The 24,726-nt window shown below is 43.2% G+C and overlaps 1 protein-coding gene across 1 annotated transcript in view; it reads left to right on the forward strand.

Moving 5' to 3' along the window:
* The window catches only part of reps2 (RALBP1 associated Eps domain containing 2), a 132,788-nt gene extending 120,087 nt beyond the window's left edge, over positions 1-12,701 (forward strand). The window contains exons 17-19 of the mRNA XM_033032735.1: positions 3,001-3,140; positions 4,092-4,197; positions 12,043-12,701. Of these exons, the coding sequence (XP_032888626.1) occupies positions 3,001-3,140; positions 4,092-4,197; positions 12,043-12,111 (315 nt within the window). The 3' untranslated portion in view covers positions 12,112-12,701. The remainder of the gene's footprint in view (positions 1-3,000; positions 3,141-4,091; positions 4,198-12,042) is intronic.
* The last annotated feature ends 12,025 nt before the right edge of the window (positions 12,702-24,726 follow it).

Below are 24,726 nucleotides of genomic sequence, written 5' to 3' on the forward strand. Positions count from 1 at the left end.
ACAGTTGCAGGGTTTGAATGCCATCACCTCCTACGAGGCAAAACCAGGAGGCAGCACAAGTGACAACGAAGCATCACTCCCTGACGAGCTCAATGCGTTCTACGCACGCTTTGATAGGGAAAACACTGATGTGCCTTCCCGAGCCCCCATACGCCCTAATGGTATTGCAGTCATAGTCACAGAGGCCAACGTCAGAAGATCCTTCAGGGGATCTTTCTATCCTTGGAAAGCACCTAGACCTGAAGGTATACGTGGTCGAGTTCTCAAAACCTGTGCAGACCAATTGCTGGGGATTTTGCAGACATTTTCAACCTCTCACTGCTGAGGTCTGAGGTTCCCAACTGCTTTAAGAGGGCATCAATAATACTGGTGCCCAAGAGTAAGGTGACGTGCCTCAATGACTATCGACCAGTGGCACTAACATCCGTGGTGATGGTGCTTTGAGAGGTTGGTTATAGTGGATATCAACTCCAACCTCAACAAGAACCTCGACCCACTCCAGTTTGCCTACTGTCACAACAGGTCAACGGAGGATGCGATCTAACTGGCTCTCCACTCCGCACTGGACCACTTGGACAATAAAAACACTTAAGTCAGGCTGTTGTTCATAGACCACAACTTGGTGTTCAATGCCATCATCCCTTCCAAGCTGTTGAATTGGCCACATCGGGGGCGACACCAAGGGAACAACCATGGCAAGAAGAAGGGACCTGAGTTCGACGCTCAGAGAAGAGTGCCCCCTACCAACTAAGTGAATCTGGCCAATTCAGTCATACGGGTAATATCTGACTCCAAGTCATGGGTTTTGGGATTTAGTTTAAGAAGTGATAAGTTGAAATAGTAAAGTAAATGAGAAGTTATTAGAAGTTAATTGTTTGCATGCATGGTTAAGTTACACGAGTGTTAATAAATATTAAGTTGTACTAAAAAAAAAAGCTGGTTACCAAGCCCACGGAACTGGGTCTATGTTTACATATTCTGTTGTGCTGCAGCAAGTAAGAATTTCATTTTTCTATCTGAGACGTATAATAATAAAACATTCTTGACTCTTGAATTTGAGTCCACCATGCTTCCATTTACACAAATTCTACCCAAACCTTGTTTCTTTTATTCTCCCTGCATTTCCAGCAATATCCCCTCATCCACATATTGGGGGCAATTTACCGTGCCCAATTCACCTACCAACCTACACATTTGGGGTTTAGGAAGAAACTGGAGCGTCTGGAAAAAAGGCCCACACAGGCAGCACCAGAGGTCAGGATTGAACCCAGGTCACTGGAGCTGTGAGATAGTCCAGTTCAATCCCACTCATGAAGTGGGGATTGGGAACAGCTGGTGAATTTAGAAATTAATCCAATATATTCCAGGCCCTCTCAATTATTAAAGTGAGTTTTTATTTTTTTTATTTCTATTTATGTGCTAAGGAGCCTGCTTTCTCAACATTCTAGCTAGATTCCACTTAACTATGGCTGAGGAACAAAGGTATAAATTGGAAAGAGTCAATGTCATAGATAAACTAGCTTAAATGTAAAAGCTTACTAACACAGGCAAGCGACAAGTTGTCTGCTGTTTGTGCTGCAGAAGTCTGCATAACCTTCAGGGTTTTAACTACAAGGTGGAAGTGGAAGGAATCCCAGACACAGTGACTGGTTTCCTCCTCCTGTTCCCACCAGTCAGTCATCCCTTTCTAACAGCTATCAACTGCGAGCCATCATACTTAGGGTCACTCTTCTCACTGTGCCATGACTGAAAAATCAAGGAAAATATTTCATTTGCCCCACTCTCTCTTATTTTAGATATTTATCTTATTAGCAGGCATTAGCCTATTGGAGACTACTAGGTTAAGGCATTACTAGAAAGATTGGGATCCAAGAAATCCTCCAGAAGTTTAAGGCACTGTACACTATGTGTGAGTGCATCATCTCTATCCTCTAAATACTGCATGTGCCCAGCTTATGCCGATCAATTTCAGCAACTGTTTGCAAACCCAACATGCCCTCCCTCGTCCCCCCCGACTCCGAACTCAAGCAAAGGGAGCAATAGATCTGTATCCTCGGTCTGCAGGTATTCACAGGAGCAATAACGTCCAACTCAGCCTATATGGATTAAATATGGATATTTGTTTGATTCCTTTAGAAAGGTAAATAAGCTATGATGGTGTAAAAATGTGAGAAAAGATCTGAAAGAATTTTCATGTGTATAGTACTTTGCAATTAATGGGAACATCAGAAAGTACTTGATAATCACTGAAGTACTTCTGAATTACAGTAAAATGCAGATACAAGGAACTGCAGATGCTGCCTTACCAAAAAAAAATCAAAGTGGTGGAGTTACTCAGCAGGCCAGGCAGCATCGCTGGAGGACATGGATAGGTGTTGTTTCGGGTCGGTATCCTCCTTCGTACTCTGAAGAAGGGTCCTGACCCGAATCATCGCCTATCCACGTCCTCCAGAGATGTTGCCTGACCACTGAGTTACTCCAGCACTTTGTGTGTTCTGAATTGCAGTCACTGCTGCAATGTGCAAAATATAGCTTCCACTTTAAGCATAATAAGATTCACAAACAGCTCGGTCATAATGATGGACAGTTGTTGAGTGATGGCGGTTGCAGGGTAAATATTGTCTGGGACAATGTGGTGAACACTTGTAGATATTTACACCAATCTCAAAGGTAGATTGTACCTTCAGTTTAACATCATTGAGGCCCCCCATCTCCTAAAGTGCAGTGCTCCTTGTGTGCTGCTCTGGTGTGCCTGTATAATGTGGGGCGCGACTTCAGCTCACAAGCTGCTGCCTCTGAGACCCAAGTACCCTCACTGAGCCACAGCTGAGAGCTAATGGGCCAAATGGTACTCTACCCATTTCATGTTGTCTACCGCTTACCCACATATGGCTTTACAATGTGGGATGGAGTGGGTTTCAAAGAGCATAAAATAACATACAAAGGCTGTGAGAGAAGTATAAGCAACAAATGGCTTTGTTCTTTTTCCTTCCAACAAAGGACACGTCACATCGCCAGCCTCCATTGAAACCTCTTCGCAGAAAGCTTCGACCGAAAGACCAGGGAGAAAGCCAGGAGCAGTTACCCCAGTGGAGCACAGCTTCCGGACCAAACGCCAAACCACACCAACAACTGCAAAAGTACTTTCTGTGCTTCCTTTATGCTTCCTCAGAACCAGAGGCTTTATACAAGTTTAGATGAAGTCTCCAAACTAACTAGAGTGCATACATTTATGGTGTGAAGGAATAGAGTTCAAAGTAATATGGTTTGCAATTTTTTTCACACAGGTTGATGGATATAGAAAATGAAATGCCAGAGGAAGCTGTAGAGGTAGATACAGTTACAAGGTTTAAAAGATGTTTAAAGAGTACATAGATAGATACAGTTTAGATGGATATGGGCCAAACGCAGGCAAATGGGACTGGTTTGATTAGACATGGCTGACTTGGACCGAAGGGTCTGTTTCCGTGCTGTGTATCTATAACTCTATTTCTTCATTAGAATTGCTATTCAAGTAACCAGAAAGCAATTGGATTCCCATGTACATTGTGGATCCCAAATTAGTGGACAGTGTGTTACTGAATCTTGTGCACTATAAGGTCAAAGATACTAGAAGTATGTGGCCCCAGACCAGCTGTGTCTGCATACTGTGCGTTGATAAGAAATCTCTTTTCAAGCTCTGTTTTGTTAGCATTGAAAGAAGTTTGCAAAAAATTGACTCATTATTGACAAAATGGTGCAGGATAAATCCACCATTCAGTAGCTGATGCTGGTCCTCACCTTTGCTTGACCTCAGATTAATATCAGCAAAGTCCATCGACTGCTTTGTGTGTTAGATATCAATCCTTTTTATGTTGCACAGTCATGGAAAAACATAACCCTGGATCAGCAAGAAAAGATCAGTTCAGACTAAAGTCATTTAATGAGCAGAGGGAGGGTTGAAATGAGAAAGAACCCCTCCTTTACTTCCATTAGTCTGAATTTAAGCTGTTAAAATCACAAACTTATTCCTTGCAACTGGCAATTTGCCCTTCACCGAAGGTTATAAAATGCTTAATGTTCATTCTAATGTTTTATTTTTCTTGGTGCAGAATATCATCCAAGCAGAAAAAAGCCATTCAAACAGCGATTCGCAAAAATAAGGAAGTTAATATGGCCCTGGTCAGGTTGAACGGCGAGTTGCAGCAGCAGTTCAAGGTAGATGCCCAGAATGAGCCATTAAAAAAATTTTTTTTAAAGGCACTGCAAATGTAATGTTCATTCTTTTACAACATGTGTTGCCCTGCCATTTCTATGCCAATTAATCATGCAAGATTAAGCCACAATGCTTAAAAGTGGCAGGGGCACCACAAATGAAGGTAGATGTGGTGTAGGGCTTGCATTCTGGATTACTTGTTTACCATGAGCTTGCTCACAACAACACAAAAGAATGGAAGAAGCAGAAGGAATCAATGCAGTCATAAAATCATACTGCACAGAAATAGGTCTTTTGCCTCAACTTGTCCATGTCAAAAAGAAACCCCATCTACACTAGTCCCATTTTCTACATTTGGTCAATAAAGGTTTTCGTATCCGTGTATCTACACAAATGTTTTTTAAAACTTGTTATAGATCCTGCTTCAACCATCTCCTCTGGCAGTTTTGTTCAACCTTCTATCACCACCCTCTGCTTACTTCCACAAAGCCAACTCTGGGCCCATTTATTTAGCTCTCCCTAGTACCCTGTGATCTAATCTTCCTGAGCACCCTACCAGGCAGAACCTTATCAAAAGCCTTGTCCATATAGACAATATCTATGCTTTGCCCTCTCCAGCACCTCTTTGACTACATTACGGACCATCCACAAGACATCTATGTCTTTATCATTGGTAAATACTCATTGAGGACCTGCGGATCCTCACAGAGATGATTGCTTTGATTTATGAGGGCCCTATTCTCTCTATAGTTACCCTCTTTCCCCGAATGTACTTGTTAAGAATTCTACCTAATATTATCTGCCAGGAATATCTCCTGTCCCCTTTTTACCCTACTGAATCTCTTCATAAATATGTTCCTTAGCCCCTTAAACCTCCAGGGATACACTTGATCCCATCTGCCAATACCAGGCCCATGCCTCCTTTTCCATGATCAAAGCCTCAATTTCTCTCGTTATACATGCTTCCTTACTGCCACCTGCCTTGTCTTTCACTCTAACAGGAACATGCTTGCCTTGAACTCTCGTCATCACACTTTTAAAAGCATCCCACGTTCCAGATGTCCCTTTGCCCGCAAACTACCTACTTCAATCAAATTTAGCTTGTTCCTTTCTAATACCAACAAAAGGTGGCCATGCCATATTCAGAATTTTACCTTCTGGGCTTGCCCTTACCTTATCCATAACTGTTTTAAAGTTAATAGAACTGTGATCGGTGGTCCCAAAAGATACTTCAGTCACTTGATCTTCCCAATTTCCTAAGAGTAGGTCAAACTTTTCACTCTCCCTTGTATGACCCTCTACATATTCCCAAAGAAAACCTTCCTGACCATATTTGACAAATTCTATCACGTCAAAACCTTTGGCACAATGACAGTCCCAGTCTATATTGGGAAAGTTAAAATTCCCTGCTATGAAAACCCCCTGCTATGAAAACCCTATGAGTCTTGCAGTTGACTGCAATCTCCCTGCATATTTGTTCTTCTCAATCGAGTTGACCATTTGGGGGCCTATAGTACACTCCAACAAGGATCATCCCCTTTTTATTTCTCGGCTCCAGAATATAGCCTCGCTGGATGAATCATCATCAGGAATGTCATCTCAGACTACTGCCATGACATTTTCCCTAATCAATAAATCAATCCGCCTCCCCCTCTTTTACCCGCTCCTCCATCTGACCTGCAGTAGCTGTAGGCTCGAAAATCAAAGTGCCAGTCCTGTCCCTCTCTTATTCAGGTTTCCATAATGGCTGCAACATCCAGAGTTACTACCTTTGAGTTCCTTCTTTTTTAGATTTTGCCTAACTCCCTGTATTCACTCTGCAGGACCACATCCCTTTTCCTACCTATGTAATTTGTGCCAATAACCTTTGGCTGCTTACCCTCCCCCTTGAGAATGTTCTGTATCGCTCTGATATATCATTGCACCATAGAGGTAACACACCATCCTGGAGCCTCATTTGTTGCCACGAATCTCCTGTCTGTTCCCCTAACTAATGAGTCTCTTCCCATTATGACTCTACCTGACTTTACCATTCCCTGCTGTGCCTCAGAGCCAGGACTGGTGCCACAGACCTGACTGTTGCTGCTGCTCTTCCCTGACAGGTCATTCCCCCTCAACAATATCCAAAAGGGTAGACAATGCCCTCCATAATGTTTGGGACAAAGACCCATCATTTATTTATTTGCCTCTGTACTACAGAATTTTAGATTTTTAATAGAAAAAAAAAAACATGTGGTTAAAGTACACATTGTCAGATTTTAATAAAGGCCATTTTTATACATTTTGGTTTCACCATGTAGAAATTGTAATGCTTGTTGCAAGTCAGGCATCCTGTGTCCAGGACATTGCAACTGGTGTTCATCCAGGCAATGTTCTAGACCTGCTCTCTGCCACTTCTGTGGTGATTTTACTTCGGAGTCACGTGAGTGACTACGTGAAGAACCCGCTCAGTGCGCAGGCGCGGCATTACGCCAGCAGTGCAACAGCGGCAGCAGCGGGAGTTAGGCTCTCCCGCTACAGAATGAAACGGACCGTCAGGTGAGTACCCTGAGGTCGGGTTTCTTTTACAGGTGAGCCTTTTTCTGCTTGTGTTTTTTACAGGCAGAGAAAAAGGCTCTGGAACAAAACTGTCCCCCGTTCAAGGAGGAACGTTTCCCGTCGGGGAGGAGGGCAGCAACAGGCAGTAGGAGCGTTACCCGGTGTTCCTCTATTCCCCGACACCGTGCCGAGCCCAGCCCGCTAGCACCTGAGCAGCGGGCTGGATGCATAGCCACTCGAAGAGGCATCCGGCAGGTGTTCCCGATTTCGGACGGGACGTCTCTCCACCCGCACGGGGGGAGAGAGAGCCGCCTGAGCCGCTGGAGCGGCTCACGGAGCAGGTGCCTGCGAGACGCGCTGCTTGAGGGGCGCTCTCGCATCTACAAGGCACAAAATCTCCAGAAGAAGGCGGTAGGAACAATTACCGGGCGCTCCGCTATCCCCATCACCGCGCCGAGCCCAGTCCCGCTAGTGCCTGAACTACGGGCTGGATGTCTAGCCATCCGAACAGGCATCCGGCCGGTGGCGTCCGATTCGTCGGACGGGGACATGTCTCCACCTAAATGGAGGAGAGACAGCCGCCTGAGCTGCATCCAACAGTTATTGGAGCAGCTCCAGCGAGATGCGCAGAAAGAGCGCTCTCGCGGAGGGAGGTCAGGCACCCCCTCCACAGTGTTTCATGCACTGCCCTCTGCTCCCTCATTACTGGAGGCTAGCATTGGTGACCAGGGCTGGGCTGGTCTGGAACAGGGGCAGGCGGACGAATTCGGGAGTATGCCAGGGGTGCAGGAACAGGAAGAGCTGTTGGGTGTGATGGACCGCTTTGTAGCAACCCCACGGGCTGGAGCACCGCTGGAACCAAGAATGGCGGCCAGCATCAACCATCTATCCAATAAACCATTACTGGAAAAAGTGCTCGCTGAGGTGCTGAAACAACACACAGCACCAGAAAACTGTGAGGCCCTCAAAGTAAAAAGTGTCAACAGCCAAATCTGGGGGCATGTGGGGTCACACATCCGGACCCAAGAACCCAAGAACTCCGGATCCTAAGGCTCCTGACGTCGGCCATCACAGCCTTTGCTCGTTCCGTGGAGACCACGGAGATGGATACCTGCCAGCAGGATGTGCTGGCATTAATGTGTACCACACAATTTGAGATCAACAATCTCCGGAGGGAAACATAAGACCTGCCCCCAATCCCAAATTTGCTGGCTTGTGTAAAGCCCCAGCTGCGGAGACGGACGCGCTGCTATTTGGGAAAGATCTCAATAAAAAACTGAAGGAGATGGAGGAAGCATCAAAAACTTTCGGCCTAATGAGGGCAGGCCCCGGGACGAGCAAACCAAGACCTCCGATACCCAAGCGGCAGCACCCCACGGCATCCACCAGTCGACGTCCGCAATATGGGACTGGTGAACGCTTGGGGTCCGCACATTATCCCCAAAGATCTTTTTAGATCAGGGCCCGCAGCGGACCCTCTGGAAAATGCGCCTCCCCCCAACAACGCCAGCACGTCAGAACAAAATCTTCAGGAAAATGAAGAAACAGAATCGCCAATAACCATGGAGGTAGGTGGGTCTGGTCCCTACCAGCATATAGAGAATAAGGGTGCTTTATTAACAGGGGGGAGATTACACTTGTTTAAAGAAGCATGGGGTATGGTCACGAGTGACAAGTATATACTCAACAGCATTAGTGGATATAAAATACAATTCATGTCAGAAAAAACGCCGCCAGTTCAACATTGGCCCCAAAGGGTATTTCTCCCTCCGTCAAAGAGAAACGTGAGGGACAAGCTGAACTGGTGAGACTCATCACAAAGGGGGTCATCGAAAAGACCAAACATGAACCTTTGGAATTTGTATCGAATATATTCACTAAAACCAAAAAAGATGGTGGCTGTCGCATCATCATTGACTTAACATCACTAAACAAATTTGTTAAGTATATACATTTCAAAATGGAGACATTTGTTACTGCCAAACAACTGAATTCCAAAGGACACTTCATGGCAAGCATTGATCTTAAAGATGCTTACTATCTAGTACCCATATACAAGGATCATCACAGATACCTAAAATGTATCTGGATGGTACAAAGCATTGCCCTATGGGCTAACTTCAGCCCCAAGATTATTCACCAAAATATTGAACCTAGCCATGGCAATACTAAGAAAACAAAAACATATTGTCATGGCATATCTGGATGATATTCTGATAGTAGAGAAAACGATGGAATTGGCTGTGGCAGCAGTATCAGCTACAAAACAGCTCCTCGAAACTCTGGGGTTCGTCCTACATCCAGATAAATCTAAGTTGAAGCCATCCACTATCATGGACTACCTGGGCTTCACAATTAACTCAGTCCATATGACTGTTACCTTGCCAAAGGCAAAAATGGTTGAATTAGCACAATCATGCAACAATTTAATGGTCAACGAGCGACCAACTATTCGACAAGTAGCAAGAGTAATTGAGGAAATGGTAGCAGCATTTCCGGCTACACAATTCGGACCTTTGCACTATCAAAAAATTTACAGAGAGCAAAGGTACAGGCAATAAAACGACATACAGGTCACTATGATCGTGTCATGAACTTACCCACTGCAGCAATATCAGAGCTACAGTGGTGGGCAGAAAACGTTTGGCATAGTTTCAGCCCTATCTTTATCACTAACCCTACTTTAGTTACTCAAACAGATGCCAGTGCTCAAGGCTGGGGAGCGACTAACTCCATATCCAGCACAGGTGGTAGATGGACTAACCTAGAGTCATCATTACTACTTACACTGGGCATTAACTATCTAGAGATGTTGGATGCCTTTTATGGTTTAAAAGCATATGTATCTAATATGCAGCACTTGCATGTTCGGTTACAAATTGATAAATACTACGGTGATGGCTTATATTAACCATATGGGTGGCATAAAATCATTATCATGCGACAAATTGGTCAACATGATTTGGCAATGGTGTGTCGAAAGACATATTTGGCTATCAGCTACTTACCTACCAGGTAAGCTAAACACCCATGCCATGAGAAAATTAAACGCCTGGGTTGCAAGTTTGAACAGACCTTACCTGGAACTGGGATTGTCCAAACAAACCATCACCACCATGTCGGCATCCCTTCGAACATCCACCAAGAGGCAGTACTTAACCAGCATCAAAAAAGGGAGAAGTACTGCCAGGAAACAGGGACAACCTCGCAACAGCTACAGCCACCAACATACTGGAGTTCCTGGCCTATCTACACCACGATGTAGGGATCAGCTACAGTGCCATCAACACAGCACAGAGTGCTCTTTCTGCTTATCTCAAACCAGCGCCAGGACAACAGGCGATGGGATCCCATCCACTGGTGGTAAAACTGATGAAGGGCATTTACAATATCAAGCCCTAAGCCCAGGTATACCCATATTTGGGATATCAGTGTGGTCCTGACATATCTCAGGGAATGGCCACCAGCCAGATCCCCCGGCCTCGAGCAAGCTACACTAAAGACGCTCATGTTGATGGCACTTGTATCCGCTCAGAGGGTCCAGTCACTACACCTATTGTGACTGGAGAACATGATCACAGCTCCAGACCAGATCTGTCGTTATCCAGCGACTGATCAAACAGAGCAGCCCAGGAACACCTAATCCAGTCGTGGCTTACCCACCAGAACCACGGTTATGTGCCATGACCCACCTACTATCCTACATAGACACAACCAAAATATTCGAGGGAGATGAAAAGCCTTGTGGGTCAATCACAAAAGCCTTATGGTCGGGTGACGAGCCAAACCATTGCGAGATGGCTCAAGCAGGTGCTAGAAACTGCTGGGATAAACACTAACATGTACAAATTTTATTCCACCAGGGCAGCATCCATGTCGACGGCTAAAGAATGGACATGTCTATAGACCACATCCTGGCTACAGCAGGATGGTGGGGGGGGGGGAAAGACCGTTCAGAAATTTTATAATAAGCCGTTGGCAAAACCTGGTTTATTTGCAGTAAAGATTTACGAACTGCAAATATTTAATTTAAGCCCAGGGGAGCAACTTAATTCTTTGTTGTTATTGTTTAAAAAATACCATTGTGTTTTTCTACAAATAGACTCATTGGTTGATTACGATAACACTTCCTCCCTCAAGAACTTCGGCAGTGAGTGAAATGAAACTGTTACACGGTTTGAAATCACAGAGCTTTGAAATCTTCACGTAGTCACTCACGTGACTCCGAAGTAAAATAGTAAGATTAAACGAGAACTTACCAGTTTGAAGTTTGATCTGTATTTTATGAGGAGTTACGATGAGGGATTACGTGCCCTCCGCTCCCACCCTCATTATATGGATCAAACTAATAAATTGATGTCTCCTTATCTTTACTATGTTTACTTCAAAATAACTGTGTCTATCTGTGATTCCACACCGCTGCTTGGAAGTATGCCGCGCCTGCGCACTGAGCGGGTTCTTCACGTAATCCCTCATCGTAACTCCTCATAAAATACAGATCAAACTTCAAACAGGTAAGTTCTCGTTTAATCTTACTATTCTCCATCACAAGGTGAGAAGTAGGGATATTTGGTGATGATTGCACAAAGTTCAATTCCATTTGCAGCAACTGAGATAAATGCCTGCCTGTAGCAAGATGTAAATAATGTTCACGCTACCTCTGAAATGCAGTAAAAAGCATTTGTGTGACTGAAATATCAGATGTGACCACCTCTGACTAAAGAGCGTTACCTGTCGACAGTCTGAGGCATGACCATTCTTTAAGTCCCCCAACATGTTATTTTGGAGTTCATCATTGCCTCACTTTCTAACACTCGAAAACATTTCCATCAGGTCTCGTCATCAAGTTTATTGTCGTATTTGCAAGTACAGCAAGGGAAAGTAAAATGAAAATCTTGCTTGCTGCATCATCACAGGCATGTAGACAGTAAAGATGATTTATCATTTAAAATATTCTAATAATATCAATGTTTGCCAGTTGCCAGTTAAAGCCTTACAGCAAGCTTTCTACTCTATTTTATCATTTGACTTTTTATTGAGCAGTTTTTATTGCTGGACTGTAAAAATGAGTTGTGATTGAGCAATATTATATGATTTTCCATCCTGTATTTCTCAGAGCAAGGACTGACCTCCAGAAATGTTACATGAATGTTCTGCAAACATAATTACAATTTGTTGGCAATCAAATTTCTTTGAACACAGTGGTTCAATTATATACTGTCTCCACAAAGGTTTAATAGGGATATTTCCTTGTCCATGGCTTCACAGTTGCATGAAAGAAACATAATGCAAACATTTATTTCTTACAGGAGGTTCGCAAAGAGCGGATTACATTGGAGTCACAGTTGGAGCCTCTTCGACCAATCCCTCACACGTGACTCACCTTCTGGTGTATATCTAACGGGAGCTCAAATATGAGGACAATGTATATATTCATATTTGGATAGGAAAGGGCACAAAAGGGGCCAATATGACACAAAGACCTCTCAATACTATCATTTTTATCACAATGTGTTTGAACACAAAAATAGAAACATTTATATAATGCAAACACTAACATTCTAACTTCAAAATTGTTCCCTTGTTTGAAGCACAATCTCATCTGGCCATCTTGCATGATAAATAATAGCAGAGCAAATCTAATATTGGCCCCCTTTCAGAGCACAATGCATGTTTGGCTCCCTCACACGTATTGTAAATCCAAATGCAACTTAAATGGGAAGGCAAATAGAATTATCTGAAATTTTATCAACGCATATTTTTCACCTTTCCCATACCTTGAAATATCATTGATCACTGAAAACCTGGAAACATGATTCACATATTCCAACCTCCGGATCCCAACTTCCATTACATTTTTCAAATTTAAGTATTCGTTAAATATATTGAATTGTGCAAAATATAGCATTTATTTCCACAGAATTGTTTGATGAAGATAATATGAACATTAAAGTGGGTGGGTTTTTTTCTAAATGTTCCTTGTATTTTATATTTTCTGAAATTATGGTTTACCTTTTTGAGGTGGAACATTCAATGTTTGAGCAGTTATATTTTGGTGCAGCAATGTATGTCTTATACTTTAATGTACTGTCCTATTCACACCCAGACCCATGTTTATGTAGACCAAATAACAGAATAATTTTATACAAATAGAGGGAGATTTTCTGGGAAATCAACGCTCAGTTCAATCGTCTTATGATGGTCATTTTTGTATAAATATTTTCACATGTTTGCCTTGTGTTAATGTGCAATATTTGTATTCTGATTATAGTTAATGTGGAGTTTTTATTTAAATAGAGGTGTCAAAGGTTGTAGAATATATTTCATTTTGAATACAGATGGTGCTTTATATCTGATTTGGGGGTTGGTGACCCTATGTTGACAAAAATCTGCAAACATTTCTGAATCTTCCATACACATGTAAGTATGTTGTAGGTGATGTTTCCAACTGGTCGTGTTAACACAACAGTTATATGGTTTTCTGTTTGTTTTGTGATGGCACCTAGCTTGGCTGTGCCAGGAGTTCACCTGAGCTAGACAATCTGAAAACTCTAGACTTAACCATTCCTGGATGACCTCCCTCCTACCACTCCTTGTAAACTAAAAGTATTACCTCTTTTCTAATTGGCATAAAGTGACATCCAACCATTATACCCACTTTGACTTTTGTTTGTTAAACCAAAGTTAAACTTCTCACCTTGATTTTTAAATTGTGCATGTGGCATTGGTTCCCTACTCTGTCTAATCTCCAACCTTATAACTCTAAATGTTAATCTGTTAAATGTTAACTCTAAATGTTATCTGCAATCTCCAATTGGTTGATCACCCCAAATTTTAATTGATCAACTATTGGCAGCAATGGCTTCAGTTGTCAAGGTCCCACACTCAATAGTTCCCTCGCAACTCCCTGTCACACTTTTATCCTTTAGTTCTGCTTAAAACCTATCTTTTTGACCAATATTTCAGTCATCCGAATATTTCTTAATTTGGTTCTTCCATGATATACCTACTTGAGAACCCTAGTTTATGTTTTGCTATGTTAGAGGAGCTAGATCAATACACCGTGAGGCAAAATTAGAATGTAGGTCCCTTACAGTCAGAGACAGGTGAATTTATATTGAGAAACAAGGAAATGGTAGAACAGTTAAACAAGTACTTTGGTTCTGTCTTCACTAAGGAAGACACAAAAAAATTCCCAGAAATGATAGGGGACCAAGGAATGAAAGGGAGGGAGGAATTGAAAGGAATCCACATTAGTCAGAAAATGGTGTTCGGTAAACTGTTGGGACTGAAGGCAGGTAAATCCCCAGGGCCTGATGGTCTGCATACCAGAGTACTCAAGGAGGTGGCCCGAGAAAACGTGCATTGGTGATCATTTTTCAATGTTCTCTCGACTTTCAATCAGTTCCTGTGGACTGGAGGGTAGCCAATTCCACTTTTTAAGAAAGGAGAGAGAAAACGGGGAATTATAGACCAGTTGGCCTTACATCGGTAGTGGGGAAGATGCTGGAGTCGATTATTAAAGATGTTATTGCAGCGCATTTGGAAAGGAGTGACAGGATCAGTCAAAGTCAGCATGAATTTATGAAGGAGCAATCATGCTTGACTAATTTTTTTGAAGTTTTTGAGGATGTAACAAGTAGAATGGATAAGGGAGAGCCATGGGGTGGATGAGGTATATCTGGACTTTCAAAAAGCCTTTGACAAGGTTCCACACAAGAGATGAGATAGAGAACTGGTTGGCAGACAGGAAGCAAAGAGTAGGAATTAACGAGTCCTTTTCAGAATGGCAGGCAGTGACTAGTGGGGTGCTACAAGCTGGGTGGCTGTGTGAGCTGCGAGGAGGATGCAATGAAGCTGCAGGGTGACTTGGGTAGGTTGGGTGAATGGGCAGAAGCATGGCAGATGCAGTATAATGAGGATAAATGCTATTGAGGGAATGCAGCGTAGGTTAACAAGGTTAGTTCCCGGGATGGCGGGACTGTCATATGCTGAGAGAATGGAGCGGCTGGGCTTGTACACTCTGGAGTTTAGAAGGATGAGAGGGCATCTTATTGAAACATATAAGATTGTTAAGGGTTTGGACACGCAGGAGGCAGGAAACATGTTCCCGATGTTGGGGGAGTCCAGAACCAGGGGCCACAGTTTAAGAATAAGGGGTAAGCCATTTAGAACGGAGACGAGGAAACACTTTTTCTCACAGAGAGTTGTGAGTGTGGAATTCTCTGCCGGTTCTCTGGATACTTTCAAGAGAGAGCTAAATAGGGCTCTTAAAGATAGCGAAGATGGGGAGAAGGCAGGAATGGGGTATTGATTGGGGATGATCAGCCATGATCACATTGAATGGCGGTGCTGGCTCGAAGGGTCAAATGGCCTACTCCTGCACCTATTGTCTATTGTCTATTGAGGTTAACCCCTTTGGTTGCAAGAACAGGAAGGCAGATTATTATCTGAATGGTGTCAGATTAGGAGAATGTGAGGTGCAACAAGACCTGGGTGTGCTTGTACATCAGTCACTGAAATTAAGCATGCGGGTACTGCAGGCAGTGACGAAAGCCGTTGGCCTTCATTGCGACAGGATTTGAGTTTAGGAACAAGGAGATCCTACTTCAGTTGTACAGGGCCCTGGTGAGACCGCACCTGGTGTATTATGGGCAATTTTGCTTTCCTAATCTGAGGAAGGACATTATTGCTATTGAGGTAGTGCAGCGTATGTTCGTATTCGTGGAATTTAGAAGGATGAGAGGGTATCTTATAGAAACATATAAAATTCCTAGAGGATTGGACAGGATAGATGCAGGAAAAAATGTTCCCAATGTTGTGGGAGTCCAGAACCAGGGGTTACAGTTTAAGAATAAGGGGTAGGCCATTTAGGACTGAGATGAGGAAAAACATTTTCACCCAGAGAGTTGTGAATCTGTGCAATTCCCTGCCACAGAAGGCAGTGCAGGCCAATTCACTGGATGTTTTCAAGAGAGTTAGATTTAGCTCCTAGGGCTAAGGGAATCAAGGGATGTGTAGGAAAGAACTGCAGATGCTGGTTTAAATCAAAGGTAGACACAAAATGCTGGAGTAACTCAGCGGGTCAGGTAGCATCTCTGGAGCGAAGGAATGGGTGATGTTTCGGGTCGAGACACTTCTTCCAGTCTGAAGAAGGGTCTTGACCTGAAACATCACCCATTCCTTCACTCAAAAGATGCTGCCTGACCCGCTGTGTTACAGGGAATCAAGGGATATGGGAGAAAAAGCCAGAACGGGGTACTGATTTTGGATGATCAGCCGTGATCATATTGAATGGCGGTGCTGGTTATGCATATTGTTTCCTTAAACTACATTTATCAGGTATGTTTATTTAAATCGTGCTTGTGTACTTGTGTACAGTAGAATAACATATGAACAGTTGTGGTTGAAGAGAAATAGATGTTGAGATTCAGTGCCTCGCCTCTTGAACTTTCAATGGAATTGTTTGAAACCATTGACTGATGGTGCCAAAAGGCACAATGCTCGCTGGAATTCTACTGCCCCAGGCCACTACATTATAGCATTATTTCTCAGTAAGTGAATGACCAGACTCAGTTGCATCACCCTGTTTGACTGTGATCACGTATGGGAGATCTGAACGTTGACATCCAGCACACAATACAAAGGGACTTCTAATGGATAATTCATGACATCATCTGAACCCTTATTAAGAGATTTTGCTGCCCTGCAGTTACTGCCAGACATCCATATTTCTCTGTTTCATTAGAACAGTCCTTCAAATCTGTCATGTAGTTATTAAGCATCTACTGTTTCATACACCCCTATCTAACAATCTGCATTCTTTCTCACAACCTATTGAAGGAATAGACTGCCTGCTTTGTGCTGCTGTAATATTGTTTTATAATAAACGTACTATAACACATTGAGGAGTGTTTGGTGCAAGGCATTTCTATTACTCCCAGTAATATGAGCATTGCCTCTTTTATTACTGTAGGTTTCACCCTGGCATAGTATGGAGCTTTCTAAAACCCCCCACATTATTTTTGGCATTCATACTGACAAGAAGGGCATCACTCCTTTCTGTCTCTCCCCCACTCAACAACTCCCCAATACACACTTGTCGGGAAGTGACGATAATGGAGAAATTAACACTTTACATTTAAAAACAATTCTGATAATCATTACAGTTTAGGAAATGGAACTATAATCAAATACTTGGCCCACACTCAATTCTTATGGAACATGTGTAAACACCATTACCAACTTTAAAACAAAGGCAGAGTTCTCACCCAACAAAGCATTGCGACTGAGCTGAGTGAAAATTTATTGTACTTGGCCTGTTCACAAAAGCTTGTATTTGGATACCCCACGGCATCAATCACTTTTGTTAAGGTACTTTCATTTCCTTGGTTTCCTGCTTTTTATGTATCAGTGCCACAGGTTGTGCTGTGTTTACCCACCGAATCTTTGAGAGATGTGACTTCATTCCATTCACTCTTGATTGCTTGCCTTTATTTTACACAGTTGTTGCTGATTTTGGCCAAGTGTGATCTGTTGCAAAGAGCAAGTTCCTTTCTAGCAAATTTATAGCACACCCAATATCACACAGTAGTATGGAAATGGCTCCAACCCATCTTTAAACTTCACACAAGCTTCCATTCATTCTACTTAACCTGATCCTGATAAAAAAACATTTAGTTTCATTTTCCTTTCAGTCTTGCCAGATATCCACAATACATTTATGCTCTTTGCCTGTTCCACTTCCGTTCATTAGTAAATTTAGCCATTCTGTGGCAGAAGACATTTATTTCCTGAATTATTTCCGTGATTTATTAGTCATTGTCTCATATTTGGTACCTTTAGGTTTGGATTTTCCCACAAGTTTACCTTACAAAACCCTTTCATAGTTCTAAAGATTTCTATCAGGTCACTAAGTAAAATAAAGTCTGAAGAATGGTCCCAAACTGAAACGTAACCTGTATATTTATCTCCACAGGTGCTGCCTGAGCCACAGAGTTTCTCCTTCACTGTTTTTTGCACTAACATAAATACACACTTTCCATGGAATTTGTTTAACCGTGAATTGCACTTTTCTTACTTTTTTAATTCAGCTGATTTTCGTCCCGGTAAACTATGTTAAATATGAATGAATGTTCACCAGCGTGTAAAAACACATTCTGTGGTGGCCATAGTATGGCAGCATAGCAGTCACTCAGTGCAGGTGCTGGTGCCAATCAAATTAATCCCACTGGTGTGTTCCCTTCCCATTGTATTGAATCATCAGTTCAACATGTTTATTCTGATTTCCTTTAAAAAAAATGCAGTGAATCTCTGCCATAACCACTTCCTGTTGTAAAATATTCAGTCTTTTTATAAAGCCGTCTCTGCGGAATATCGTTTAAACTATTCCCTTAAAGAGAAGCAGTTCTGTAGATGAATTATATTGTTACATCTCTCTGCATTTAGTTTAGTTTACAGATACAGCGCGGAAGCAGTCGCTTCGGCCTATCGAGTCTGTGCCGACCAGCAATCGCCGCACACTATCCTACACAGCACTAGGGACAATTTTCAATTATACCAAGCCAATTAATCTACAAACCTGTATGTCCTAAGAATGTGGGAGGAAACTAGAGATCCTGGAGAAAACCCAACACATGTCACGGGTAGAACAAACAAATTCCGTACAGACAAGCACTCGTAGTCAGGATTGAACCTGGGTCCGGTGTTGTAAGGCAGCTACTCTTCAAAAGCATTTTTGTATTGACTGGTTTTATGGACTAAAGTGTTAGTTCGCCATTTAATGCACGATCTTATTACATTGGATATATAACCATATAACAATTACAGCACGGAAACAGGCCATCTCGGCCCTACAAGTCCGTGCCGAACAATTATTTTCCCTTAGTCCCACCTGCCTGCACTCATACCATAACCCTCCATTCCCTTCTCATCCATATGCCTATCCAATTTATTTTTAAATGATACCAACGAACCTGCCTCCACCACTTCCACTGGAAGCTCATTCCACACCGCTACCACTCTCTGAGTAAAGAAGTTCCCCCTCATGTTACCCCTAAACTTCTGTCCCTTAATTCTGAAGTCATGTCCTCTTGTTTGAATCTTCCCTATTCTCAAAGGGATAAGCTTGTCCACATCAACTCTGTCTATCCCTCTCATCATTTTAAAGACCTCTATCAAGTCCCCCCTTAACCTTCTGCGCTCCAGAGAATAAAGACCGAACTTATTCAACCTTTCTCTGTAACTTAGTTGTTGAAACCCAGGCAACATTCTAGTAAATCTCCTCTGAACTCTCTCTATTTTGTTGACATCCTTCCTATAATTGGGCGACCAAAATTGTACACCATACTCCAGATTTGGTCTCACCAATGCCTTGTACAATTTTAATATTACATCCCAGCTTCTATACTCAATGCTCTGATTTATAAAGGCTAGCATACCAAAAGCTTTCTTTACCACCCTATCTATATGAGATTCCACCTTCAAGGAACTATGCACGGTTATTCCCAGATCCCTCTGTTCAACTGCATTCTTCAATTCCCTACCATTTACCATGTACGTCCTATTTTGATTTGTCCTGCCAAAGTGTAGCACCTCACATTTATCAGCATTAAACTCCATCTGCCATCTTTCAGCCCATTCTTCCAAATGGCCTAAATCACTCTGTAGACTTTGGAAATCCTCTTCATTATCCACAACACCCCCTATCTTGGTATCATCTGCATACTTACTAATCCAATTTACCACACCTTCATCCAGATCATTGATGTACATGACAAACAACAAAGGACCCAACACAGATCCCTGAGGCACCCCACTAGTCACCTGCCTCCAACCCGACAAACAGCCATCCACCATTACCCTCTGGCGTCTCCCATTCAGCCACTGTTGAATCCATCTTGCTACTCCTGCATTTATACCCAACAGTTGAACCTTCTTAACCAACCTTCCATGAGGAACCTTGTCAAAGGCCTTACTAAAGTCCATATAGACAACATCCACTGCTTTACCCTCGTCAATTTCCCTAGTAACCTCTTCAAAAAATTCAAGAAGATTAGTCAAATATGACCTTCCAGGCACAAATCCATGTTGACTGTTCCTAATCAGACCCTGTTTATCCAGATGCTTATATATATTATCTCTAAGTATCTTTTCCATTAATTTGCCCACCACTGAAGTCAAACTAACAGGTCTATAATTGCTAGGTTTACTCTTAGAACCCTTTTTAAACAATGGAACAACATGCGCAGTACGCCAATCCTCGGGGACTATTCCCGTTTCTAATGACATTTGAAATATTTCTGTCATAGCCCCGGCTATTTCTACACTAACTTCCCTCAATGTCCTAGGGAATATCCTGTCAGGGCCTGGAGACTTATCCACTTTTCAAAAGTGTCAGTACTTCTTTTACTTTGAAACTCATAGTATCCATAGCTACTCTACTAGTTTCCCTTACCTCACATAATTTAATATCCTTCTCCTTGGTGAATACCGAAGAAAAGAAATTGTTCAATATCTCCCCCATCTCTTTTGGCTCTGCAGATAGCTATCCACTCTGTCTCTCCAATGGACCAATTTTATCCCTCGTTATCCTTTTGCTATTAATATAGCTGTAGAAACCCTTTGGATTTACTTTCACCTTACTTGCCAAAGCAACCTCATGTCTTCTTTTAGCTTTTCTAATTTCTTTCTTAAGATTCTTTTTACATTCCTTATACTCCTCAAGCATACTTCATGCTGCCTATAATTATTGTAGATCTCCCTCTTTTTCCGAACAAGATGTCCAATTTCCCTTGAAAACCAGGGCTCTTTCCAATTTTTACTGTTTCCTTTCAACCGAACAGGAACATAAAGATTCTGTACTCTTAAAATTTCCCCTTAAATGTCCTCCATTTCTCTTCTACATCCTTCCCATAAAACAAAATGTCGCAGTGCACTCCTTTTAAATCATTTCGCATCTCATCAAAGTTAGCCTTTCTCCAATCAAAAATCTCAACCCTAGGTACAGTTCTGACCCTCTCCAAAATTATATTGAAACTAATGGTATTGTGATCACTGGACCCGAAGTGCTCCCCAACGCATACCTCCGTCACCTGTCCCATCTCATTTCCTAACAGGAGGTCCAGCACTGCCCCTCCTCTAGTAGGTACCTCTATGTATTGCTGCAAAAAACTATCCTGCACACATTTTACAAACTCCAAACCATCCAGCCCATTTACAGAATGTGTTTCCCAGTCTATGTGTGGAAAGTTGAAATCTCCCACAATCACCACCTTGTGCTTACTACTAATATCTGCTATCTCCTTACATATTTGCTCTTCCAATTCTCGATCCCCATTTGGCGGTCTATAATACACCCCTATGAGTGTTGCTACACCTTGATGGATGAAAGGTGAACAAATAGGTACTGGGCTACAGATTCACTCCTGTTGTGCGATGGCTTTTATGCAGATTACAAGTGAATTCTGCCTCAACGTAAATGGGTGGTGAGCTCACTGAGCACACGTAGTGAATACTGATGCAGAAGACCATGTGCAGTGAAGTTAAAGTACAGTGCACGTAATGTCACTTTCATTCACCTAGCCTTCCCTTTCCGTAGAAAGCACAATCGCATCTACCATCCAATTATCCCAACTACCCTGAAGCGGCTTTTTCACGGGGCGACTTGACGCAAGATGTAACCAGAGTGAAGTGGTCGTGGTCTAGCACGATATCACACGATATAACGGGGGGGTAGATAAAGAGTTCCCACGGCATTTCTGTTATTTGTGCGAGTGACTTGTCCGTCTCCCGAGCTTTCCCGTTAAATCTTGAATGAACATTGTGAAGTGTTGTTAAATCATCACGTGGCACAAATGATGTCACTTTTTTTTCACACACTATAAATATCCTCCCTTGGTTGAATTGGTTCATTTGGAGACATGTTTTACTGTGTATGTGGGAGACACAGATGGACTGAGCATAGTACCTCGGTCTTACTGTGTGTGGGAGAGGGGGAGAAAGAGACATACACTCACAGAGGCAGAGTCTCTCAGCCTGTGTAAGAGGGAGGGAGAGAGAGAGAGAGAGAGAGGCACACACAAGGTGGATGTGAAATCTCACCTGCCTGTTTCAGTGACAGACAACCGCCGCCAGTAAATGAAGACACCCCCATCTGTCTCCCCCTCCTCTCCCTCGACTCCCCCACCTTTCCCTCCCAACTCCAGTCCCGTCCCGACCCCCTGGGAAACTGAATAGAGCAACAATCAACTGCTGCCTGTGCACTGATATGACAATAAAGGCTACTTTACTTACTTACTTTACTGAGTTAAAGAGTTCCCACGGTAGACTGTAAAACTGGGACCCTGGTTCTGGACTCCCCCAACATCGGGAACATTCTTCCTGCATCTAGCCTGTCCAATCCCGTAGATACTGATTAGACCGGTATCTATTTATTTACTTTATTAATGATTTCAATTAAATATTGGGAACATCAGGCCGCAAACGTTATTTCTTGAGTGTTAGTGCTGGACTTTGACTCGACCTTCCTAGTTAGCCAGCGCCTGAGACTGAGCCAAGCAATGTCCAGACCTGACTTCAACACAAAGTGATGGAGGAACTCAAAGGGTCAGGCTCGTCCAACGCTCTGTGTTTTGCTCGTGATTCCTGCATCTGCAGTTCCTCGTGTCTACAGACCAGAGTTGCCACTTGACTCCGAGATGCCCATCACAGAGCATACGGAAGATAGACACGAAATGCTGGAGTAACACAGCGGGACGGGCAGCATCTCTGGAGACAAGGAATGTGTGACGTTTCGGTTCGAGACCCTTCTTCAGAGTCTCGTCACGAAACGTCACCCATTCCTTTTATCCAGATGCTGCCCGTCCAGTATTTTATGTCTGTCTCCAGTATTACTGTGTCTATCATCGGCGCAAACCAACATCTACAGTTCTTTCCGACACATTAGAGGATACCGTCTCGCCATCACTCGGATTACCCGCTTCATTTCCATAACGTTGCCACCTCTCTTTACTTTGCTTACTGAAGCCTGATCCTTGTCACACCCAGTGCTCTATCGCCCAGCCTCTCATCTTTCAATCGGGTTCGGCCAGGAAGGAACTGCAGATGCTGGATTAAAACGAAGATAGACACAACATGTAGCTCAGCGGGACAGGCAGCATATCAGAAGGGTCTCGACCCGAAATGTCACCCATTCCTTCTCCCCAGAGATACTGCCTGTTGCGCTGAGTTCCTCCATTTTGTGGCTACCTTGGGTTTATCCAGGATCTCCCCGTTGATGTCCTAACTCGCTTTGGTTTGTTATTATTGTCTCATATCGAGAACCAGCAGATACAGGTTTAGGTTCGGGGGGAATGATTTAATGAGAGCCTAAGGGGTAACTATTTTACGCAAAGGGTGGTGGGTGTATGGAATTAGCTATCCGTTAAGGTAGTTGAGGCAGGTACTGTCGCAATGTTTAAGACGCATTAGACTGAAGCATGGATAGGATAGGTTTAGATGGTTATGGGCCAAACGCGGGCAAGTGGGACTAGTGTAGATGGGACATATTGGTCGGTGTGGGCAAGTTGGGTCGAAGGGCCTGTTTCTACGCTGTATGATTCTATGCAGGGAATAAACTTTTGTTTGCGTGCTATACAATCATATCAGATAATGCTATACATGAATATAACCAAGCCACGTACAGTCTGAAGAAGGGTCTCGACCCAAAACGTCACCCGTTCCTTCTCTTTAGGGATGCTGCATGTCCCGTTGAGTTACTCCAGCATTTTGAACCGTCGAGTTACTCCAGCATTCTCTTTAAACCGGCATCTGCTGTTCCTTCCGACACATGCACTAGAACACCAGGTAGAGCGAAGAGGAAAATACCAGAGTTCAGAATATATGTTTTCAGGACAGTCCCAGGGGGAAAAAGTCCAATGTCCGCATTGAGATAGGTTGGTAGGTCGGGTCAGTGCCCAAACGAATGGAAGGAAGAACCGTTCTGAAGCCGGATAAGAATAGGTGGTCGGCGCGGACTCGGTGGGCCGAAGGGCCTGTTTCCGCGCTATATCTCTAAAATCTGAAGTTAGGTAATGTCTAAAGGAACTGCAGATGCTGGTTAATACACACAAAAGGACACAAAATGTTGGTGTAACTCAGCAGGTAAGTCAGATCTGGGAAGAAAAACATAAAAAGCTGGAGTAAGTCAGCGGGTCAGGCAGCATCTCTGGAGAAAAAGAATAGGTGGCGATTCGAATCGGAACCCTTCTTCAGACATCCTAATCGGAATTGAGTCTGAAGATGTGTCTCGTCCCGAAACATCAGCTATTTTTCTCCAGAGATGCTGCTTGACTCGCTGAGTTACTCCAGCTTTTTGTGTCTGTCTTCGGTTTAAACCAGCATGTGCAGTTCACTCCTTACACGGGTCTCTGGAGAACATTGATTGGTAGCGTTCCGGACCCTGCTTCGGAAAGGCATCGATCGCTAGTCGGCGAGGACTCCGAACTGTATCTCTCAAAGAAGTACATGTGAAAAATTCCTCACGGACCATAAAAATGCGGGACCTTTCAGTAAAGTCCCTTTTAAAGTCCCTTTTAAAGATTATAGTTATTTTCTTGAATCTCATTAACATAACTCATGAATAAGTTGATGTCCATATGCGGATGCAAATCTTTATTTTTTAAATTCAATCCCACAGAAGACAATTTTTACTCACCTTCTGTCCCCTCTGTCCAGCTTCCGGGTTCACCGTTCGCAGGAGTTCCCACGGTAACCGCAAGAGTTATTACGGATATCGCACGGATATCGCACTGGCCACTACGTTCATATAATGTTTCAATGCTCAACCACAAGTGTACAAGTCACTCTTGGAGAAATTCAAACTTGCTTGAATTTTCTCCCGAGTCACCAAGTTACACGATTACCTGCCGTTAGCGCCACGGTGGTCCACGGTGGTCCACGAATGCCGTACTGTTATCGCACGAGGTTCCCACGATGTTAAACTCTGGTTAACT

The sequence above is a fragment of the Amblyraja radiata genome, chromosome 14 (genome assembly GCF_010909765.2).
Source record: "Amblyraja radiata isolate CabotCenter1 chromosome 14, sAmbRad1.1.pri, whole genome shotgun sequence".
Classification (NCBI taxonomy): domain Eukaryota; kingdom Metazoa; phylum Chordata; class Chondrichthyes; order Rajiformes; family Rajidae; genus Amblyraja; species Amblyraja radiata.